General features: G+C 39.2%; 1 protein-coding gene across 1 annotated transcript in view; it reads right to left on the bottom strand.

Moving 5' to 3' along the window:
- Window positions 1-17,176, bottom strand: part of LOC141529697 (uncharacterized) — a 49,885-nt gene extending 32,709 nt beyond the window's left edge. Inside the window, exons 1-2 of the mRNA XM_074246368.1 lie at window positions 17,013-17,176; window positions 16,538-16,936 (exon numbers count right to left, since the gene is read on the bottom strand). Coding sequence (XP_074102469.1) covers window positions 16,538-16,936; window positions 17,013-17,081 — 468 coding nt within the window. The 5' untranslated portion in view covers window positions 17,082-17,176. The remainder of the gene's footprint in view (window positions 1-16,537; window positions 16,937-17,012) is intronic.
- Window positions 17,177-18,089: the final 913 nt, after the last annotated feature.

The raw sequence follows: 18,089 nt of genomic DNA, 5'->3' as shown, positions 1-18,089 counted from the left end.
TAAGTTATTCCATTCAAAAGTTATTCGAGTTAGAAAGTGAAGAAATATGAATTTTTCTAATTTTGAAAATTTTGAAATCCTGGCATTTCTCAATTACTTGACCAATTAAGCTCATCTTCGAACTTAATCTTGGTATTTATCAATAGATGATGTATGTTGAGTTTGAAGAGGATGCGTTTAAAATTGTAAACGCTATCGTCGCGACAAGCCCAGCGTTACATCGTATATCTATATATATCTTAATATATAAAAATCTCCTGTCACGATGTTTGTTTGCGATGGACTCCTAAGCTACTTAAGCGATTTTAGTTATTTTTTCTTTTAAATGTGTGCGTTGTTCCAACTTGAGAGATTGGATAGTTTCCGTTTCAATTCATGGTCGCAATATTTATTAATTAACAATAAAATGATTACTTATGTTGATTATTGTTATTCATTGTAAGTTTCATAAGTCTCAAACAGATGGCGCCTTACAGTTAACTGTAGTACTGCCTGACATACATATATCGAAATAAATATATTTTCTAGATTACTCAGCCACATCAACGCGTGGCCGGGTCGCTAGTACCTGGTATGTATGTATACTACACTACTGGAAAAAATTAAGGGATCAAAAAAAAATTCCAAATTTTTCGGTAGTTTTCAACAGGCCGTAACTTTGAGAGAAATGGTCGTACAGGAAATAAAAAAAAAGGAAATTGTAGCTCCAAGTGTCTAGTTTTTGGATTAGAACTTCAAAATTTTGTAGCCTCCGCGGTTTCTGCGTAATCGTAGAAAAACCAGCAACAAAAAAATTCTCAAAATTTTTTTAGTTTTTTTTTTGGTCTACGGGCGTGGAAAAAATTTTTTTAGCTTAACCACCATAAGGATCGGATACTTTGTTCATTTAGCTTTAATTTCTTCTTTTAAACACCCTGATACGTCCACTCCTCGCTGAGATATCGGTCTTCAAATGGAAAAGGATCTTTTTATCTTTGATTATCGATATCTCAGCAACCAATGATCGCACAGAAAGTTAAAGGTGGGTTTCAAGAACTTGAATGAATTCCCCTTAACGACTGTCCATTGTTTTTTGGAAAAAAAAATTTTTCTTTCCGTCACATGAATTTGAAAATGCAACAAAAAAAGGGCTTTTAGTGGTTTTTTGGAAAATCAAGCGCTGGATCGAAAATATTGAGGAAACCACTAATGTTTGTGACCGAGATATAGGGAAATGGGACTGAGTCAGAGAGAGAGGGCAGATGGCCAGTGCAGGACAGCTGAGGAGTAGGGCGCGGAAGAAGGGACAAGGAGGGAAACAACGGCGGCTACCTACTCTTCGTCTCTTATGATCGCCTGATACTTCGACCGGCGTAATTTCTTAAAATTTATTGATATACAATGTAAATAGTCCGTTTTCCTTGATTTAAATTGTTTAGTTACGAGTTCAGTATTATTATTTTGATTATTGGTTATATTATCACCAAAGACGTGTGAAAATATTATTATTCAATTTTGTTTTGATTATTAATTCTAAAATTATTTTGGTTAGCGAATAGCGTTTTGTTTAAAACAATTAGTGTTTAATGTTTAGTTATGAACGGCGAATTCTAGACGGGCTAATAATTAGCAATTATAAAACATTTATTCGGATGAAGCGTTTTAGTTATAAGATATTATTTTGTCTACGACGATTATTAATTGTGATTATATTTCTTTTTTATGTTATTAGTGATCAGTACTATAACTATTATTATTTATACCATTATTATTACGAACGAGTATTATTTTGTTTATGATTTATCAAATTACTATTATATTGGACTTAGTTCATAGTATTTAACCAAGAGATCTCAGACAATAATTATTAATTATTGGCATATTATTATTTAATTTTGTGATATTTTGTTATTTTGATTTATAATTTTGCCAGGACTGATGCGAAAAATATTTCCTTTATTATAAGTCAAAGTTTATTGTCCACTAAAATTGTCACGGCGTTTTGTTTATAATTTTAAGATTGATTAGATTGAAGAAAACTTGTAATAATTTAAACGAGCGAAAATATTCTAAGTCCCGGGCGATATTTAGTATGGAAAAGCAAAGAATGATCAGAGAATGAAGGAAGACCGATTAAAATAGTCAAATCGAATTTCGAAACTGAGAATTTGACACAGCGAAGGGATAGATAATGAGGGAATTGCCAATTAAATAAGTACTTTACAAACAATAGATAGATGGCAAAAACGATTATTCCGTTTCGTTAGAAGAGAATGGTTGGAAAAATAATAAGGCCCGAAAATTTGGCACGAAAAGGCGAGTCTTGTGACAGAGTGTTATTGAGGTGAATATTCTTCCATCATTAACAGCAAGAAGGGACATTACCTCGGTTCGTCTTGAACACGGGTAAGTACCTTTATACTCTAAGCAAGACTTGACTCCCTGGATTTTTGACCCTCTGTCAAAAACCCAGTAGGTAATCACACGCCGTGCAGGTGGGGGCGAAGAGGACATTCTCCATTCGCTCTCAGGGTAGAGATTTAGGCCCAGGGGTGACGACTAGTCTCCTGGGGAGTGGGGAACCAGCTTTTGGAACCGTAGTTCGCGATTTGAACGCTCACGGGAGCAAGAATGAGTGAAAAGTTGTCTTGTACAGACCAGTTTTGATCACGAATTGACCAACGTCATGAGTTCATTTTTTTTTGTATTATTGTCATTAGTCGTTGAGTTTTGATAACCAAAGATTGTACTACGAGTTTTGTTATATTTTTATGTAATCTTGTTTTCTTTAACCGTTTGAGATGATCTTGATAGATAAATGATTTATTTTGTTTCTATATCATAACCTGGTTGATATTTTGAGTTATTTAGACGTAGTTATTATTTAATTATTTAACTGGCTTCGTTTGGCTTTATTTTGGATTGTGTTTTGTTGTTCAACCCCCCTTTTTACCCTGGACTCCGGCGAGCTTCAGATTCGAGCGAGGGGGCGTTTTGTGTCGCAGTAAATCGTTCATAGGTGTTCGGCGTTTATTCGTTCAAAAGAATAAACCCACCAAAAATTACCCGTTACAAATTTATGGCGCTCGAACAGGGACCCGGTGATTTTGTTTCGTGGTAGCGGGAATTTCGGGTACTGCGAGTTCGTTTTAGTTAGTTTCTCCGGTTTTCAGCTAAAATGAGTAAGAAAACGGGGACACAAACATGGCTGTGGTCGCTCAGAAAAGAGGCGGTCATTAGCGAGCTAGAGAAGTATCAGGTGGCAATCGAACCAAAGGCGACGTTGCCAGAGCTTAGATTTTTGTTAAAAACGGCACTTAACAAATCGCGAGCGGCAAACGCGGATCGCGCGGGGCGATATGACCAACTGCTGTGTGACCTCGACCGGTCCGAAGCGGAATTAGATAACCTGGAGAATCTGGATGACCTGCCCGAAGAAAGAGACGAGCAGGAATCCGAGAATGAAGATGAGCAACCCTCAGGCGAGGAGCCAGAGGGCGAGAGCACGTCACCCGAAGCACCGACTGCCCGGCAACGACGTGCACAGGAGAAACGATTGCGAGCCGAGATCGAGGCGGAGGAAAAGGAGCGGAGGGAGAGAGAAAGAATAGAACGGGAGGAACGCGCACGGTTAGCACGCGAGGCTGAAGCCGAAGCCGAAAAGGAGCTACGCGACCGATTGCGCGGGGATATAAGGGCGCGACTGTTGCGCGAGAAGGAGGAGCAACGAGCTCACGAACGTCAGCTCGACACGAACGAAACACGAAGGAGGTACGAGGCTGAACAGCAGAGGAAGGGGGAGCAAGAAACACTCACAGCAGTAACCGTGACCGTGTTCCGTGCGCAGAAAACGTGCGGCGAGGAGACGAAGACGGAAATCGCCGGTCAGGACGCATAGACGTCCTCGTGAGCCTAGCCAGGCCAGGCAATCCGTTCTCAGGAACCCCCAAGCCCGATCAACATTTTCACTCATCACTTGGGGATGATTCCGTTGAACTCCACAGGAGGGACCTGGTGCGGAAGTGGAACGTCGTGTTCAAGGGAGAGCGTGACGTCCAAGACTTTTTAGAGCGGCTGGAGGAAATGGCAGAAAGTTATGGGTTCGAGATGGACCACCTGCTGCCATGCGTTCCAATATTGTTGCGCGAAAAGGCTCTGCTCTGGTATCGCAACAACAAGAGAGATTGGAACTCTTGGGAAGATTTTGTGTCAGACCTGAAATCTTTTTACTTGCCCCCGGGCCTCGAACTCGAGCTGGAAGAGCAGATCCGGAACAATGTACAGGGGGAAACCGAAACTACGGCAGAATATGCAACAAGACTGCAAACGTTGATGCGAAGACATGGCCAGATGTCGAACTCGGCCCGTCTCAACCGACTATATCAGAACATGAGACCAGAATACCGACGTTACATGAAGCGCACAGAGTTCGCTGACGTTCCAGGACATTTACGGCTTGCAAGAGAGTACGAGCAACTCGTCAGTCAAGAAAGACCCCCCGCGGTCAAAGAGACCAGGCAAGCACCCCGGAAAACGGAACCTGTGTTCAATCGAAAGCCCGCGAAACCCGTGGAACCGGCACCCGTGGAGATTTTTGAATATAATTGGCGTGATTGTTGCTGGCGATGCCGCCAAAAGGGGCACACCAGAGAACAATGTACGAATCGAGCGGTAAAGTTTTGTATGCGATGCGGAAAAATGGACACGTATTCTCGCGATTGCTGCCCCTACCAGGGAAACGCCGCGAGGACCGGTACGCGCTCCCAAAACCGGCCCTTGAACCCACAGGGAGCATCACTGCAGAGAAAGGACACTACGCCGACCAACCCAGAGCCTCAACCGGGCACTTCCAGCCAATCGCACTGAAGCCTGGCGAGAAACGACCCTTCGCCGCAATTAGACTCGGTGATGTAACCATCCATGCATTGATGGATACTGGGGCAACCGCGTCTATTGTCTCCCAACGAGTCTGGGACTTTATCCGCGAAAAGAGCCTATACACTAAACATAACCCCACTCCGATACGGGGATCGACATTAGGGAATCAAGTGATTCTATCATCTGGTACAGCTTGGGTCAATGTCCAGGAAAATAATCGTTCTTACGTGCTACCATTTCATGTCATGCCAGCTTATGCAAATGATATGCTCCTCGGCGTAGATAACCTAGCGATATTAGGTTACCAGTTGCAACGCAATGCGGAATCCTTCAATGCGTTAGACATGGGAAACGATTTGGAGACTGCTCGACAAGAGATAAAGACCTGGCTCAAACTAGACAAAGAAATAGTTGGCCCTACCCAGTGTGCGACGCACAAAATTAAAATTAAACCCGGAACAGAACCTGTAAAGGCGCGTTGCTTTCCGAAAAACCCGAAAATGCAGCAAATCATGAACGACGAAGTTGACAAAATGCTGAAAGATGGGATCATCGAACCATCAAACAGCCCGTGGAACTCTCCTGTCGTGTTGGTCAAGAAAAAGGACCAGAAATATCGGTTTTGCGTAGATTTCCGGAAAGTAAACGACGTCTCAGAGAAAGATGCCTTTCCGATACCACATGTAAATGCTTCACTGGACAAACTGAGGAAAGCAAAATTTATCAGTACTATCGATTTGAAAAGTGGGTACTGGCAGATACCACTAGAGGAAGAGAGCAAACCGTTGACTGCTTTCACGATTCCTGGTCATGGACTGTTTCAATTCCGAGTAATGCCTTTCGGCCTACATTCAGCGCCTGCGACGTTCCAGCGCGTGATGTACGAAGTGTTAGGCGCGGATCTTGAAACACACGTAGTAGTGTACCTGGACGACATAATCGTGGTTAGTGAAACCCTGAGCGAACATATGACAATCCTGAAAAAGGTCATGACTCGACTTCGCGCAGCGAACCTGAAATTGAATCCAGAGAAATCGCATTTCTTGAAGGAAAGTACCGTGTATTTAGGTCACGTAATCGACGAGCAGGGAATTCGAACGGACCCAGATAAGGTCCGAGCAATCACCGAGATTGCACCACCGCGGAATACCAAAGAGCTACGACAGTTCCTTGGTATGATTTCTTGGTATCGTCGTTTTATTCCGAGTTGCGCTGATTTGACTAAACCTCTGTCTTCCCTACTCCAAAAGAAGAAACGTTGGAAATGGGAAACCCCCGAACAAACCGCGTTCGATACACTGAAAAACCATCTAAAATCGGATCCATTATTGGTACCTCCGGATTTCGCAAAACGCTTCGTGCTACAAACTGATGCGAGTGACGTTGGAATAGGCGCCGTGTTGACACAGGAACACGATTGCGCAGAAAAGGTCGTCGCATATGCGAGCCGAGGGCTGACGAAAGCCGAACGAAACTACAGCGTAACCGAAAAGGAATGCCTCGCAGTGGTCTGGGCAATCCAGAAACTGAGACCATATCTCGAAGAGTATGAGTTCACAGTTATCACGGACCACCAGTCACTAAAATGGCTCCGATCAATAGAGAGTCCGAGTGGACGCGTAGCACGATGGAGTCTGTACTTGCAACAGTACAATTTCGACGTTGTGTACCGAAAGGGGAAGTGGAACAAAGTCGCGGACGCGCTATCGCGAAGTAACCCCGAAAAATCCACTAAAGAAGATTTTCACGAGTCAGAATCCAACTTAATACTAGAAGCTTTAGAGCTTGGAGACACTTGGTACGAAAGAATCGTCAAAGGAGTCGAAAACGACCCCCAGCGTTATCCCGAGTACTGTTTGAAGCAAGGTCTGTTATACAGACATCGCTATCATAGTCTAGACTACACTGACAGAGGCGACGTCTGGAAATTATGTGTTCCAGTCGCAGGAGTCAGCAAAGTATTACGAGAAAATCATGACGTTCCTTCAGCCGGCCATTTAGGCATTGCAAAAACGATTGCTCGTGTTTCGAGCCAATACTATTGGCCACGTATGAGGGCAGAAATCACATCCTATGTACGCCAGTGCGGGACATGTCAGGCATTCAAAGCCTCACAGCAACCCCCGTCGGCCCCAATGGGAACAATCCCTGCCCTGAAGCCCTGGTCAGTCGTATCTGCAGACATAATAGGCCCCAAACCACGATCGTCGCGAGGGATGAGCTATCTGGTAGTTTTTCAAGACAAATTCTCCAAGTGGATAGATATCCAACCGCTACGACGTCAAACCGCCTCCGCGATTGCGACTGCTTTCAAGGAAAGAGTCTTGCTGCGTTTTGGTAGGGTAGACACAGTGATCACCGACAACGGTACCCCCTTTGTAAGCAAGGAGTTCACCTCCTTATTGCAACAATTCGGGATAAATCACGTGCGAACCCCACCATATTCGCCTCAATGCAATCCCGTCGAGAGAACAAATCGGGTCATAGGAACAATGATTGCCCAATTCGTAGGATCAAATCAACGAAACTGGGACAAACAAGTTCCAGAATTCACTTTCGCCTATAACACTGCGAAACATGACGTAACAGAATTTTCCCCGGCGTATTTAAATTACGGCCGCGAAATCCTCCCCCCTTTGTCAATAAGAGCACGAACCAACCGAGGGAAAGACGAGGTTTATGATCCGCGTCGGGCAGCCAAGACCTTGGAAGACACCACCGAGTTGGTCAAGGTTAACCTGGCCCAAGCCTATGGGAAACAAGCCAAGTATTATGATCGCAAGCGTGGCTCCTGGCAACCAGCTCTTGGAGACCTGGTCAGCAAGAGGGAGCACCATTTGTCATCAGCAATTGATCACTTTTCGGCTAAACTTGCTGAAAAGTACGCGACGGGTTTTACCGTAACTAAAATCGTCGGACCTTCCGTATACGAGGTTAGAAAAGAGGGTAAAACTTTTACCGCGCACATAAAGGACTTGAAACCGTTTCATGAGGGAAATCCTCCGGAACCTGACCATGAAAAACCTGAACGCGAACAAATTGACCGCGAGAACCCCGAATCAGAGCTAGACGAAACCTTGGGATCGCGTCGTGTAACCCGAGCCATGGCCAAAAAGGCAAAATTAGCCTCAGCCGCCGGAGAACCGGGTTGAAAGCGGGATGCCAAGTACATTGTTAGAGCCAAGTTATATTTTTTCTTGTTGTTTTAGACATATTTAGACTGGTTTAGTTTGGAAATTCTGTTCAAACTGTATCACTTAGTAGCCAATCACGTAATTTTCCTAACTCGAAATGACGATACAGGGTTATGAGTCAAAATCATGTCTAACGAAATACAAAGTCGCGTTTTTTTTTGTTTTGTTTAATAGTAGGAAAACTTAGGATCGAGAATCAAAACTGGTCTTAGGAATGTTGTTTGAATCGTATTGTTAAGTGAGATTATTATTTTCTATCGTAGTTTAAAATCAGTCTCACAACATGGAGCCGAAATTTACCGAAGAGGAGGAAATATGGCTACTCGAGGAGATGCTGAGGAGACCGTTGAACGTTGTTCTCACCCCCCTGCCAGAAACTGCGAGACCGGCAACCCCTAACCCCGAAAACGTCGCAATACCAGAGCCCTACGATCCGGCCAATCCAGGATTGGTAAGACCTGATCGACGCCCAGCCACACCGACCACCCCTGCGACCACCACAGGCGGAACGCAAGCAAAAAGGGTTAGCCAGGGGCTATTTAAGCACAAAAAGCCCAAGACACTGATCAGGCCAGTCACGACCAGCTTGTTGGGACTGACCAGGAAGCCGAGATCCAAAGCCAGTAGGTTGGGAGACCTCTTTGGGGCCAGCCCCACACGGGAAATCTCTCCAAGGAAGAATCCAGACATCGAAGACGGAAACCACAACGCAACAGCCAACCCGGGCCCACGCTTCAAACGTAGTCCCCAGTTGATGACTGCGCCACAGATGACAAAACCTGTTGAACCTGCTGCTGAATCTGGTACACCGATGGAAGTCGAGGAACGTGCTGAACCTCGACTTTACCTCGACTTTACCTCGACTTTACCTCGGTTCGTCTTGAACACGGGTAAGTACCTTTATACTCTAAGCAAGACTTGACTCCCTGGATTTTTGACCCTCTGTCAAAAACCCAGTAGGTAATCACACGCCGTGCAGGTGGGGGCAAAGAGGACATTCTCCATTCGCTCTCAGGGTAGAGATTTAGGCCCAGGGGTGACGACTAGTCTCCTGGGGAGTGGGGAACCAGCTTTTGGAACCGTAGTTCGCAATTTGAACGCTCACGGGAGCAAGAATGAGTGAAAAGTTGTCTTGTACAGACCAGTTTTGATCACGCATTGACCAACGTCATGAGTTCATTTTTTTTGTATTATTGTCATTAGTCGTTGAGTTTTGATAACCAAAGATTGTACTACGAGTTTTGTTATATTTTTATGTAATCTTGTTTTCTTTAACCGTTTGAGATGATCTTGATAGATAAATGATTTATTTTGTTTCTATATCATAACCTGGTTGATATTTTGAGTTATTTAGACGTAGTTATTATTTAATTATTTAACTGGCTTCGTTTGGCTTTATTTTGGATTGTGTTTTGTTGTTCAACCCCCCTTTTTACCCTGGACTCCGGCGAGCTTCAGATTCGAGCGAGGGGGCGTTTTGTGTCGCAGTAAATCGTTCATAGGTGTTCGGCGTTTATTCGTTCAAAAGAATAAACCCACCAAAAATTACCCGTTACATGTTAAGTGTGCCTTTTACAGTTCAATATGTCCACAAAAACCCTACAAAGAATCAAATTAATCCAGCCAGCCGTTTTTTTGTTTCACTTGATCGAATTTTTGAAAAAATTAAAGGGTCACGTTTTTTGCTCTGAAAAGCTCATAATTTTTAAAAATGAGAAAAAAAATTGTTTTTTCGAGCTTTTTCCACATTTTTGTTCCAGAAAGTGCTTAAATTGAAAAAAAAAAAAATTCAAAAAAAAATTTTCAAAAAAAAAAATTTTTCGAAAAAAATTTAAAAAAAGAATTTTTTTGGAAAAATTTTTTTAACAAGTTAAGAAACTCAAAAACCATCGCCCAATGATTTTTATCACCTTTCCACCGCTGCATTCCTTGATTCTACTGATCTCCTTTTAATTAAATTAATAAAAAAGTTAATACCCCCAATCGAATTTCGATTTTTTCATACGCTTTTCGGAGTTTTTTTCTTTTCTTTTTGTGAATCCTTAGCAAATCGCTTCATTCAACAGTTTTTTCAAAACTAATCCCTCTGCGCTAAAAAAATTTTTTTAATTTTTTGGTCAAAATTGAAAATTTCTGACTTTTGATTCTTAATCATGGTTAGACGACATTTATCGGAGGTGGAAGTCGCTCGGTTAGTGACTCTTATCGACGAAGGTTACACTCAACATGCAGTTGCTATCCGGATGGGTGTAAGTCAATCTGTCGTATCTCGAGCTTATACCAGATACCAAGAGACGAATCAATATCATCTGCCCAAATTCCATCACCAACCCTCGATAATTCTGTCAGGTATTTATCTGGTCCAATAATTATATACGGGTGACCAAAATATCTTACGGGCATCCAGAAATTCCATCACGGGCCTGGAGAATTTTGTGGGGTACTTATCTGGTCCAATAACAATACATGGGCAACCAAAAATTCTCACAGGCAGGCTAGAATTTCCTTACAGGCCCGTAAGAATTCTACCAAGTTCATGTCCGGTCCAAAGTAATACACGGGCGACCAAAAAATTTCAGGGGCAGCCAGAAATTCCATCACGGGCCTGGGGAAATTCTGCCGTGTACCCATCCAGTCCAATAATTATGTACGGGTGTACTTATCTATCAGGTATTTATCTCATCCAATAATTATATACGGGTGACCAACTATTCTCACGGGCAGGCTAAAATTTCATCATGGGCCTCCGAGAATTTTGTTGGGTACTTATCTGGTCCAAAGTGATACACGAGCGACCAAAAATTTTCACAAGCTGTCGAAAATTCTCTTACGGTTGAGCTTCAAGATTGTCACGGACATAGGAAAAATTATCTTCTATCAATTAGAAATCAGTAGAAACTCTGAAAATTCTTACTGACATTTCAAATGTTGATTCATCTGCTGTTATTTATTGGACTCGTTACTCGAGTACTTTTATATCAGCTCACGATTGCATTGAAATTTTGTCACAGGGCTCAAAATATTAGGTTATTTATTTATCAATTTTTTACTTGTAATTTATGAATCCAATTTTTTTTTTATCGCAGATTTCTTCAGTCGATTACGAGAAACAAAAAAATATTTATTATTTTACAGTCAAGCAGAAAAGTTGGCCCCGCCTTTCTTCTTTCTCACTCTTTTAACGATACCAGATTTCTGGCCTTAGTTATAACATAAGCTATTTGGCTGTATAAAGATTAGTGGCGCATGTGTAACATTGTCCTCCACTGCATAATGTTCTATACAGCCCAGTAGATACTGGCGCGTACGCGTATTATTTACAGATTAAGTTTCGTCTGCACGTAAAAACCCTCATATGTCCGCCTAGAATGGAAATAAAATTATGTTGTAGTTTATTCCACGTGTACTGATGTACTTTTGTAGTACCGACGAAAGACTTAAAATTATTTGGTAAAATTGAATCAACGGTTGTAACGAAGTAAATTTTTAGATATTAAACCACATAATAAAGTGTAGGGATCTGTCATTCGACTATCCCTTTGTTCGAATTTATTACTCGCCGGTGTCCAAGATCGTAAAGAGGATAAACAAAATTTTAACCAATTTTTTTTTAATTAATCAACAAAATCAACAAACTTTATTTTACTGTTTTTATAAACAATAAATTACCGTAGTTCTCTACTACTACCTTTACAACAAAATTTCCCGATTTCACACACACGAAAACACACACACACACTTCAAAAGTTCGCGGTCTAATTTTTCGCGGTCTTAGTCACTCTCGGTTGACCTTGGGGGTGTCTGGTCCACAAACCCCAATTGCCCTACTCGTCCCTTTCCCCCCAGAGGGTAAGCGGATGGTCTCCGTCTCGCCCCCACCTACTCGACTATGAACACCTACCGTACCTCCGCAGAAGGCCTCGGTACGGGGATTTCCTAATCTCCCGTAATTCTGACTCACTTACCTTGGTCCTGGCCAGACTCTCGGTAGAGTACTTCCTTGGTGTTGTCCAGAGAATGGTCTTCTTCTAGAGAACACTACAGGAGACTAGTTGCTCTTTCGTGGTTAAATTTTCGGCTTTATCATTTTCTAGGCCTTTCTCCAAAAGTGAAAGATCTTGAAAAATTATCGCCGCCTAACGCTCGTCGTCGAACTTCAAATTTTCGACAATTTAAATCTGATCAAAATTCAAATTTACTCAACAATTTTTCAGATTACAATAAATTTCACACAATATCATTTCCATACAACAGTCGTTCGGGACTTAGAAAAAAATAACATTTGCCTAATAATAATTTTTACCAAAATAATTTCCTATACTAATTTCATTGCTGGGACTTAGTAAAAAAGTTAATTCCGCAATGAAAATAATTAACAAAATAATTATTCAGATATTTTGAATCTGTTCGTAGATTTTGATTAAATCTTTCTTTCAGGTAAAATAAATGTTTCTTCTTTAAAAGAACAAAAATTGTCGCCACGCAGTTTCGCTTATATTTAGTTAATGTTATTACATCATTGTCATTGTAAGTTTGATGAAATTAGAAATTTGGAGAGTATGAGAAATTATTTTGAAACCGAGCAAGTTTAGTGACCAGAAGAAAACAATTGTAAAAGAATTTAAAAGAATGGAAAATTATTTCAAGTCCCAAACCGTATTAGTGTGGAAAAGAAGTAATTTTAGAAGAAATTATTTTGAAGAGTAAATACTCACAATTGGGCTGACGGAATGGATAGATAATGAAAGTTTGACGATTAAAACAGAAAAGAATTATCAGCGTTTCGACTAAATTATTTTACTGAAAATAAAAACTTAGAAATTGTCGATGACCGATAAGTTTGCGCGAGCTTCGACAGAGGGCGAAGATTTCTCGTTTGTAGTGATAGTTCAAAAATATGTTAAGTTCCGTTTTGAAAATAAATTTGGATAAGCAATTCTTTTTCGAGAGAATTAGTCGGTTGAATACTCTTCACCAAGTAATTCGAGAAGATGATACTCTACCTGGAGTCTGACCAAGGTCCAGGTAAGTATCGTGGACCGACCGGATGAAAGTGAGACTCCCTGTGCCAAGGCCCTCTGCTAAGATAAGGTAGGTGATCAAAAGCCGTGTAGGTGAGGGCGAGGAGGAGACTATCTACTCGCTCTCGGGGTAGAGTTTAGGGCCCTCAGGGCTGACGGCTAGTCATACTTGGGTGGGGGGAGGTGTTATTTGGGAACTAGTTTGTGTTGATAGACCGCGTTTTTTAATTTTGAACCGTGAATACCGTCGTGTATGTTTGGATTGAATGTTCTACTGTATTACATGGGGCATTAGTTTATATGGGGATTTTTATGCCAACTCAACCTACCAATGAACTTTGCATCACCGATTTCGCTGAAAGTTGAGCATTTTTTTCACCCCTGGAAAGAAGCTTCTGTAATTTATTACAAATAATTTTATTTAGCCAATCACAAGATATGCATTTTTGCAAATTCGGAAGTTTTTTTTTTTTTTTAATTACAAATTTTTCTTTCAGTGTGATATTCCCTGCTTAATAATTAATTCTGTTTCCGTTCTTATTCTTATTTTTATTTTAATTCTTATTTGCATAAAAATTTAGATTTTACCCAGGGCCCCTGAGTAAATTCGTGATTTTGGGAATTTTGATAAAATTATCTGGCGTCCAACTCGATGTCTAACCCAGCCTATGTGTCCTCGAACCTATTTATTTTATTTCAGGGCGAGCGTACTTTATTCTACCCGGCCGGTGTCTCCGCCTCCGGTTTAAATTTTTAATACAGGGAAAAATATTGTTACAATATATATTAATATTTTTTTTTGTCTCATCGTGAAATTTTGTTGCAAGTACCCCAAAAAAAATTCCCTGAAAGTTCGGATCCTTAATATTAATATTAAATCCTCGACCAAAGCGTGTAAAGATTTCCCATTAAAAAACAAAGAAACTCTGATTTTCTTATCATTAAATTTCTATAGCTCAGTAAAATTAATGCTCTACAAAACTGTATATTGAGGCAAAGCCATAAATTGATCCGGCGCGGTAGTACAGGATCTCTAAACTCAATTTTTCCATAAAATTCACGTTTTTTTCGCATTTATCTCGTGATTGACAAAAGCTACAAGAAGAATGTCGAAAAGAAATTGTAGAAAATTCAATTTTCTACAAAAAAGGTCCTAAGCACCAACTCACTGAAATCAATATAGGGACCAAGCACTAACAGTAGAGGCAGCACATCTGTCGAAAGTGTCGTGCCCTGGTATCTAACAAAAGCACTAAATCGGCAAAAATTATTACACTAGTTAGGATGTTTTTTTACTTAATAATAGAAAAAATAATGAATTATGTTTTTTGACTAGTATTAATCGGTCGTATTTGACGCAAAAACAATTCAGAAGGTTAAAAAAAACTTTAGTCCGTGTATATTTAATGTGATAAAAGAAATTTAGTATTATTTAGTCGAATAGCCATGTAAATATAGCCTCCAAAGTTCAATTCCGTCTTTAAACACGCCATATACCTGTTATTTTTCTATAAAGTCCCACTGGTACTGAGCGAAAAATAAAATTTTACACGTTTGTCTATTTGACAGTTCCAACTTGATATACTTAGACATATCTATGTCGTAATATTTCAAAACCCTGTAGTTGAAACAATTTCGAAACATCTATAAATTTATTTAAATCCAAAATAAATCAATATTAAATCACATGTTAGAGTTTAATATTTTTGCCCAGATCTTACAATTTCTATCATCAGTTAATGGGACAGTCTAGATGCTCGGTCTCTATTTCTGGAGATATTTTATTATAAAGTTTTTGTAATTTCAGATTTTTATCGAGAATATATACATATATATAATTCTTTCCCACTTTACAGCATTATTTCATTTGTAAAAATACTTTCTGTAAGATGGACAGTGTGGCTTAATGTGTATAGAATAAGCAAAAGATAAATTTAGTATAGACCGGGTAGCTCAAATAGTAGAGTAGCCGACATCTCTTCGAAAGATTCTGGGTTCGAATTCCAGGCCGAACTATCTGAATCTTTTCTTGCATATTCTATAAACTCACATTAAGAAGATCCTCTCCACATTCTTTTCTCAATCCTTCCCTACCAAGTATCCTGTTACGTGAATGTGGAACGCTTCATGTAATAGTAACTGTAACTCTTATTCTTTCCGACTTCACAGCATTATTTGATTATCTATATTCAAACAAAATCGTTATTTCTCGGGTTGTAATTCTTCCCAAAAAATTTGGGGTACTCAATGACGCGCGTCAAGTACCATAAAAAAAATTTTTTTTTTCAATTTTTTCAACATCATGACGATTTCTTGGTACTTTTTTGTATTTCATATGTTTTTGTAGAGAATGAAAATTATTGAAACGGGTCTTATTTTTCTTGTAAAGTGCAATTATTATTGAGATGAGTTTTATGAACATGGACTTGGCGCAATTTTTTGCAGTGAAACTATTTTTATGCGAATTTGTAAATCATCAGAAAAATTAGTTAATAACTTAGGAAATAAAGTTAGTGTGTAAGGTTTGGATCAAAACAAAAATAGTGTGGCTGCGTATGATTACAGTGATACCTAGAGATTCATGGCTTCTTCCTTTGTTTCTTGTCCAGGTCATTTAAAAACTTTTGCATAGTCACCCAGGTTGGGGGTAAAATAGGGAATATGTTAGAAGCCGCGATATAGACACTCGTTAAGGAGGTATTATCAAGAATAGTTTCTTTGACCGAAAGCGATGTGTAGGCGCCCGGGTTGGGGGTGCAGACGGAAATAAGGCTTAATTTCAAGTGCTGATTATTGTATATGCGGACTTACAATTGTGAAAGGGTTGGTTAAATAAATAAATTTTAAAGATGAATTTTTCTGAATAATTTCCGGTTCCTTCCTAGCAATCTCTCATGACCCTGATGACAAACTCTATGTTCTGGTCCAGTTCTGGATATTGTGTACAAGAATCCAGTGGCATGCTCAATAAATTGTAGGGGCGACCAAAAAGCAAACAACATTCTGTTTTAACGTAGACTTAGGAAAAAATGCATCCGGAAGAAATAGGTCCGGAGTTTTTTTTTCGGTAATATTTTTTCTGAATCTATTCTTTTCTGGATCTGTTCTTTTCAGACTGTTTTTTCCTGGGCTATTTTTTCTGACGACCATTCAGGCATATTGTTATTTAAGTAGCATTTTTTTTGGACAGCGATTTTTCATCCAATTCTACGTGAGACCAATAATAACCAAAAAAAAAAATTTCCATAACAGATTATATTCTATAATTTCTTACATTATGAGTGTATCATTTTCGTTATTCAACACATTTCAATTTTCTTACGAAATAAAAGGCACTTAAAAGCTACCGGGTATGATCAATTTTTTATTAGTCTATATTCTTTGTAGATTTTGAAGTAGAATAAAAACACATTATACTAAATAAGAAGTTTCTATTGCTTAAAAGAAATATTAGTGAAAATTTACCTCCAATATTGAGTCCAGTAAAATAAGAGCAGATACCCAAGGATGATGATTCGGATTAACGAGTATCATTTTTTGAGCGTATAAGTTGGGTGTAGGATTACTCAATCCAACAATGTTCGCTTCCGACGGTTCCGTGACTTGATCACTCTCTCCTTCATTGTTAAAAGTTTGACTTGATTCTTCCAAATCATAAGGAATATTCTCAATGTCGTCGGATTCAGCTACCTCATTAGAATGATTTCGAATTTTATCGTAAATATAATGATAATGAAACGCGGTATAAGCTAGCTTCTGAGAATTCAACTGTGAAGTAGGGTAGAAGAATAATTTTGAAACGTTTTGTCCATTGTGATAGATTACATAGCTTTCAGTAATCTGTGTGGGTTCATTTATGCCTTGCTAGAACACAGTTCATAATAATCGATCATGAGTATTCGATCGACTTAAATTTGAAGAACATTTAATAATTCCATACCTCTTTCCGTATTCTATGAGAATCACACAGTATTGAGAAACATAGAAAAATATACAATTTGTAAGTCATAATGTTGACAAAATATTATTATATTGTAATTTCAAGGCGAGAAATTTGAGTACTCTTCTCACTGAAGTGAAAATTAACACAAAAATAATTGTAGGCTACGAAATTATTAATGTTTTGATAACAGTAGAAGTATTATCAACTATTTATTTTGAATGCTCCACTATCGGTTAAAAGATAGTCATATTGTTTTACCATTAGCTTGCGTAACATTAATAATTTTCTTTATCAAACATGCAAGCCGTTGAAATACGTAGCTGCACAAATTGCGTTCGATAAATTTTATCATTAGATACTTTACCGTTTACTTTAACTATTTATCAATTTCTAAAAATTTCCTTGAAAATAGTGAAAAAATGAACGTCGTAAAATATGAATGCGATTTGATCTCGCAAATAAAAAGTTTCAAGTATCTTTGAAATTTTTTTTTGATGACAAATAATATGTATGGAGCTTTCCACGCCAAATCGGATGGTTTATAAAATTTTCATTTTTAATTTTCGTCATTTTTTTTTCTTTTTTTGTACTTATCAAAAAATTTATCCTGCTAGAAAATTGCAATTTTTTTCATCATTGAACCAAAAGATATAAAATTTCCTAACGAATTGCTCTCTTCATGATTTTTTGCTTATAACTTTTTGAAAAATGGTTTAAAAAAAAATTTCAAAGAATAAAAAAGTTTCACACAAAAAGCTTGAAGGGCTCAAAACCGTCAAAAGCACAATTTCAAGCATTCAGGTATAGAATTGTTGGGAAGTTGCAGAGATGGCCTTCAGGGTCAACCGCTTTCCTAATTTATTGCTTTGTTTTTTTCGAATAACTCTGCAACTACTCGAAAAATTAACTAAAGTCCTTGAGAACACTTCCTTGCACTTAAAGAAAAAGTGTTGACAGCTGTCAAGGAAATCAAAATCGAAGAACGCGTTTGAAAGTTATACCCATGTAGAAACTGCCAGTGATGAATGACGGGGTTCTGCCTGGTTCAATACTGCCCAACCAAGCATGACGCAC

Source organism: Cotesia typhae, unplaced genomic scaffold, assembly GCF_013202065.1.
Source record: "Cotesia typhae breed Kobodo isofemale line unplaced genomic scaffold, CoteBio_Ctyphae contig_48, whole genome shotgun sequence".
Taxonomy (NCBI): domain Eukaryota; kingdom Metazoa; phylum Arthropoda; class Insecta; order Hymenoptera; family Braconidae; genus Cotesia; species Cotesia typhae.
This window is presented reverse-complemented; position numbering and strand designations above follow the sequence as displayed.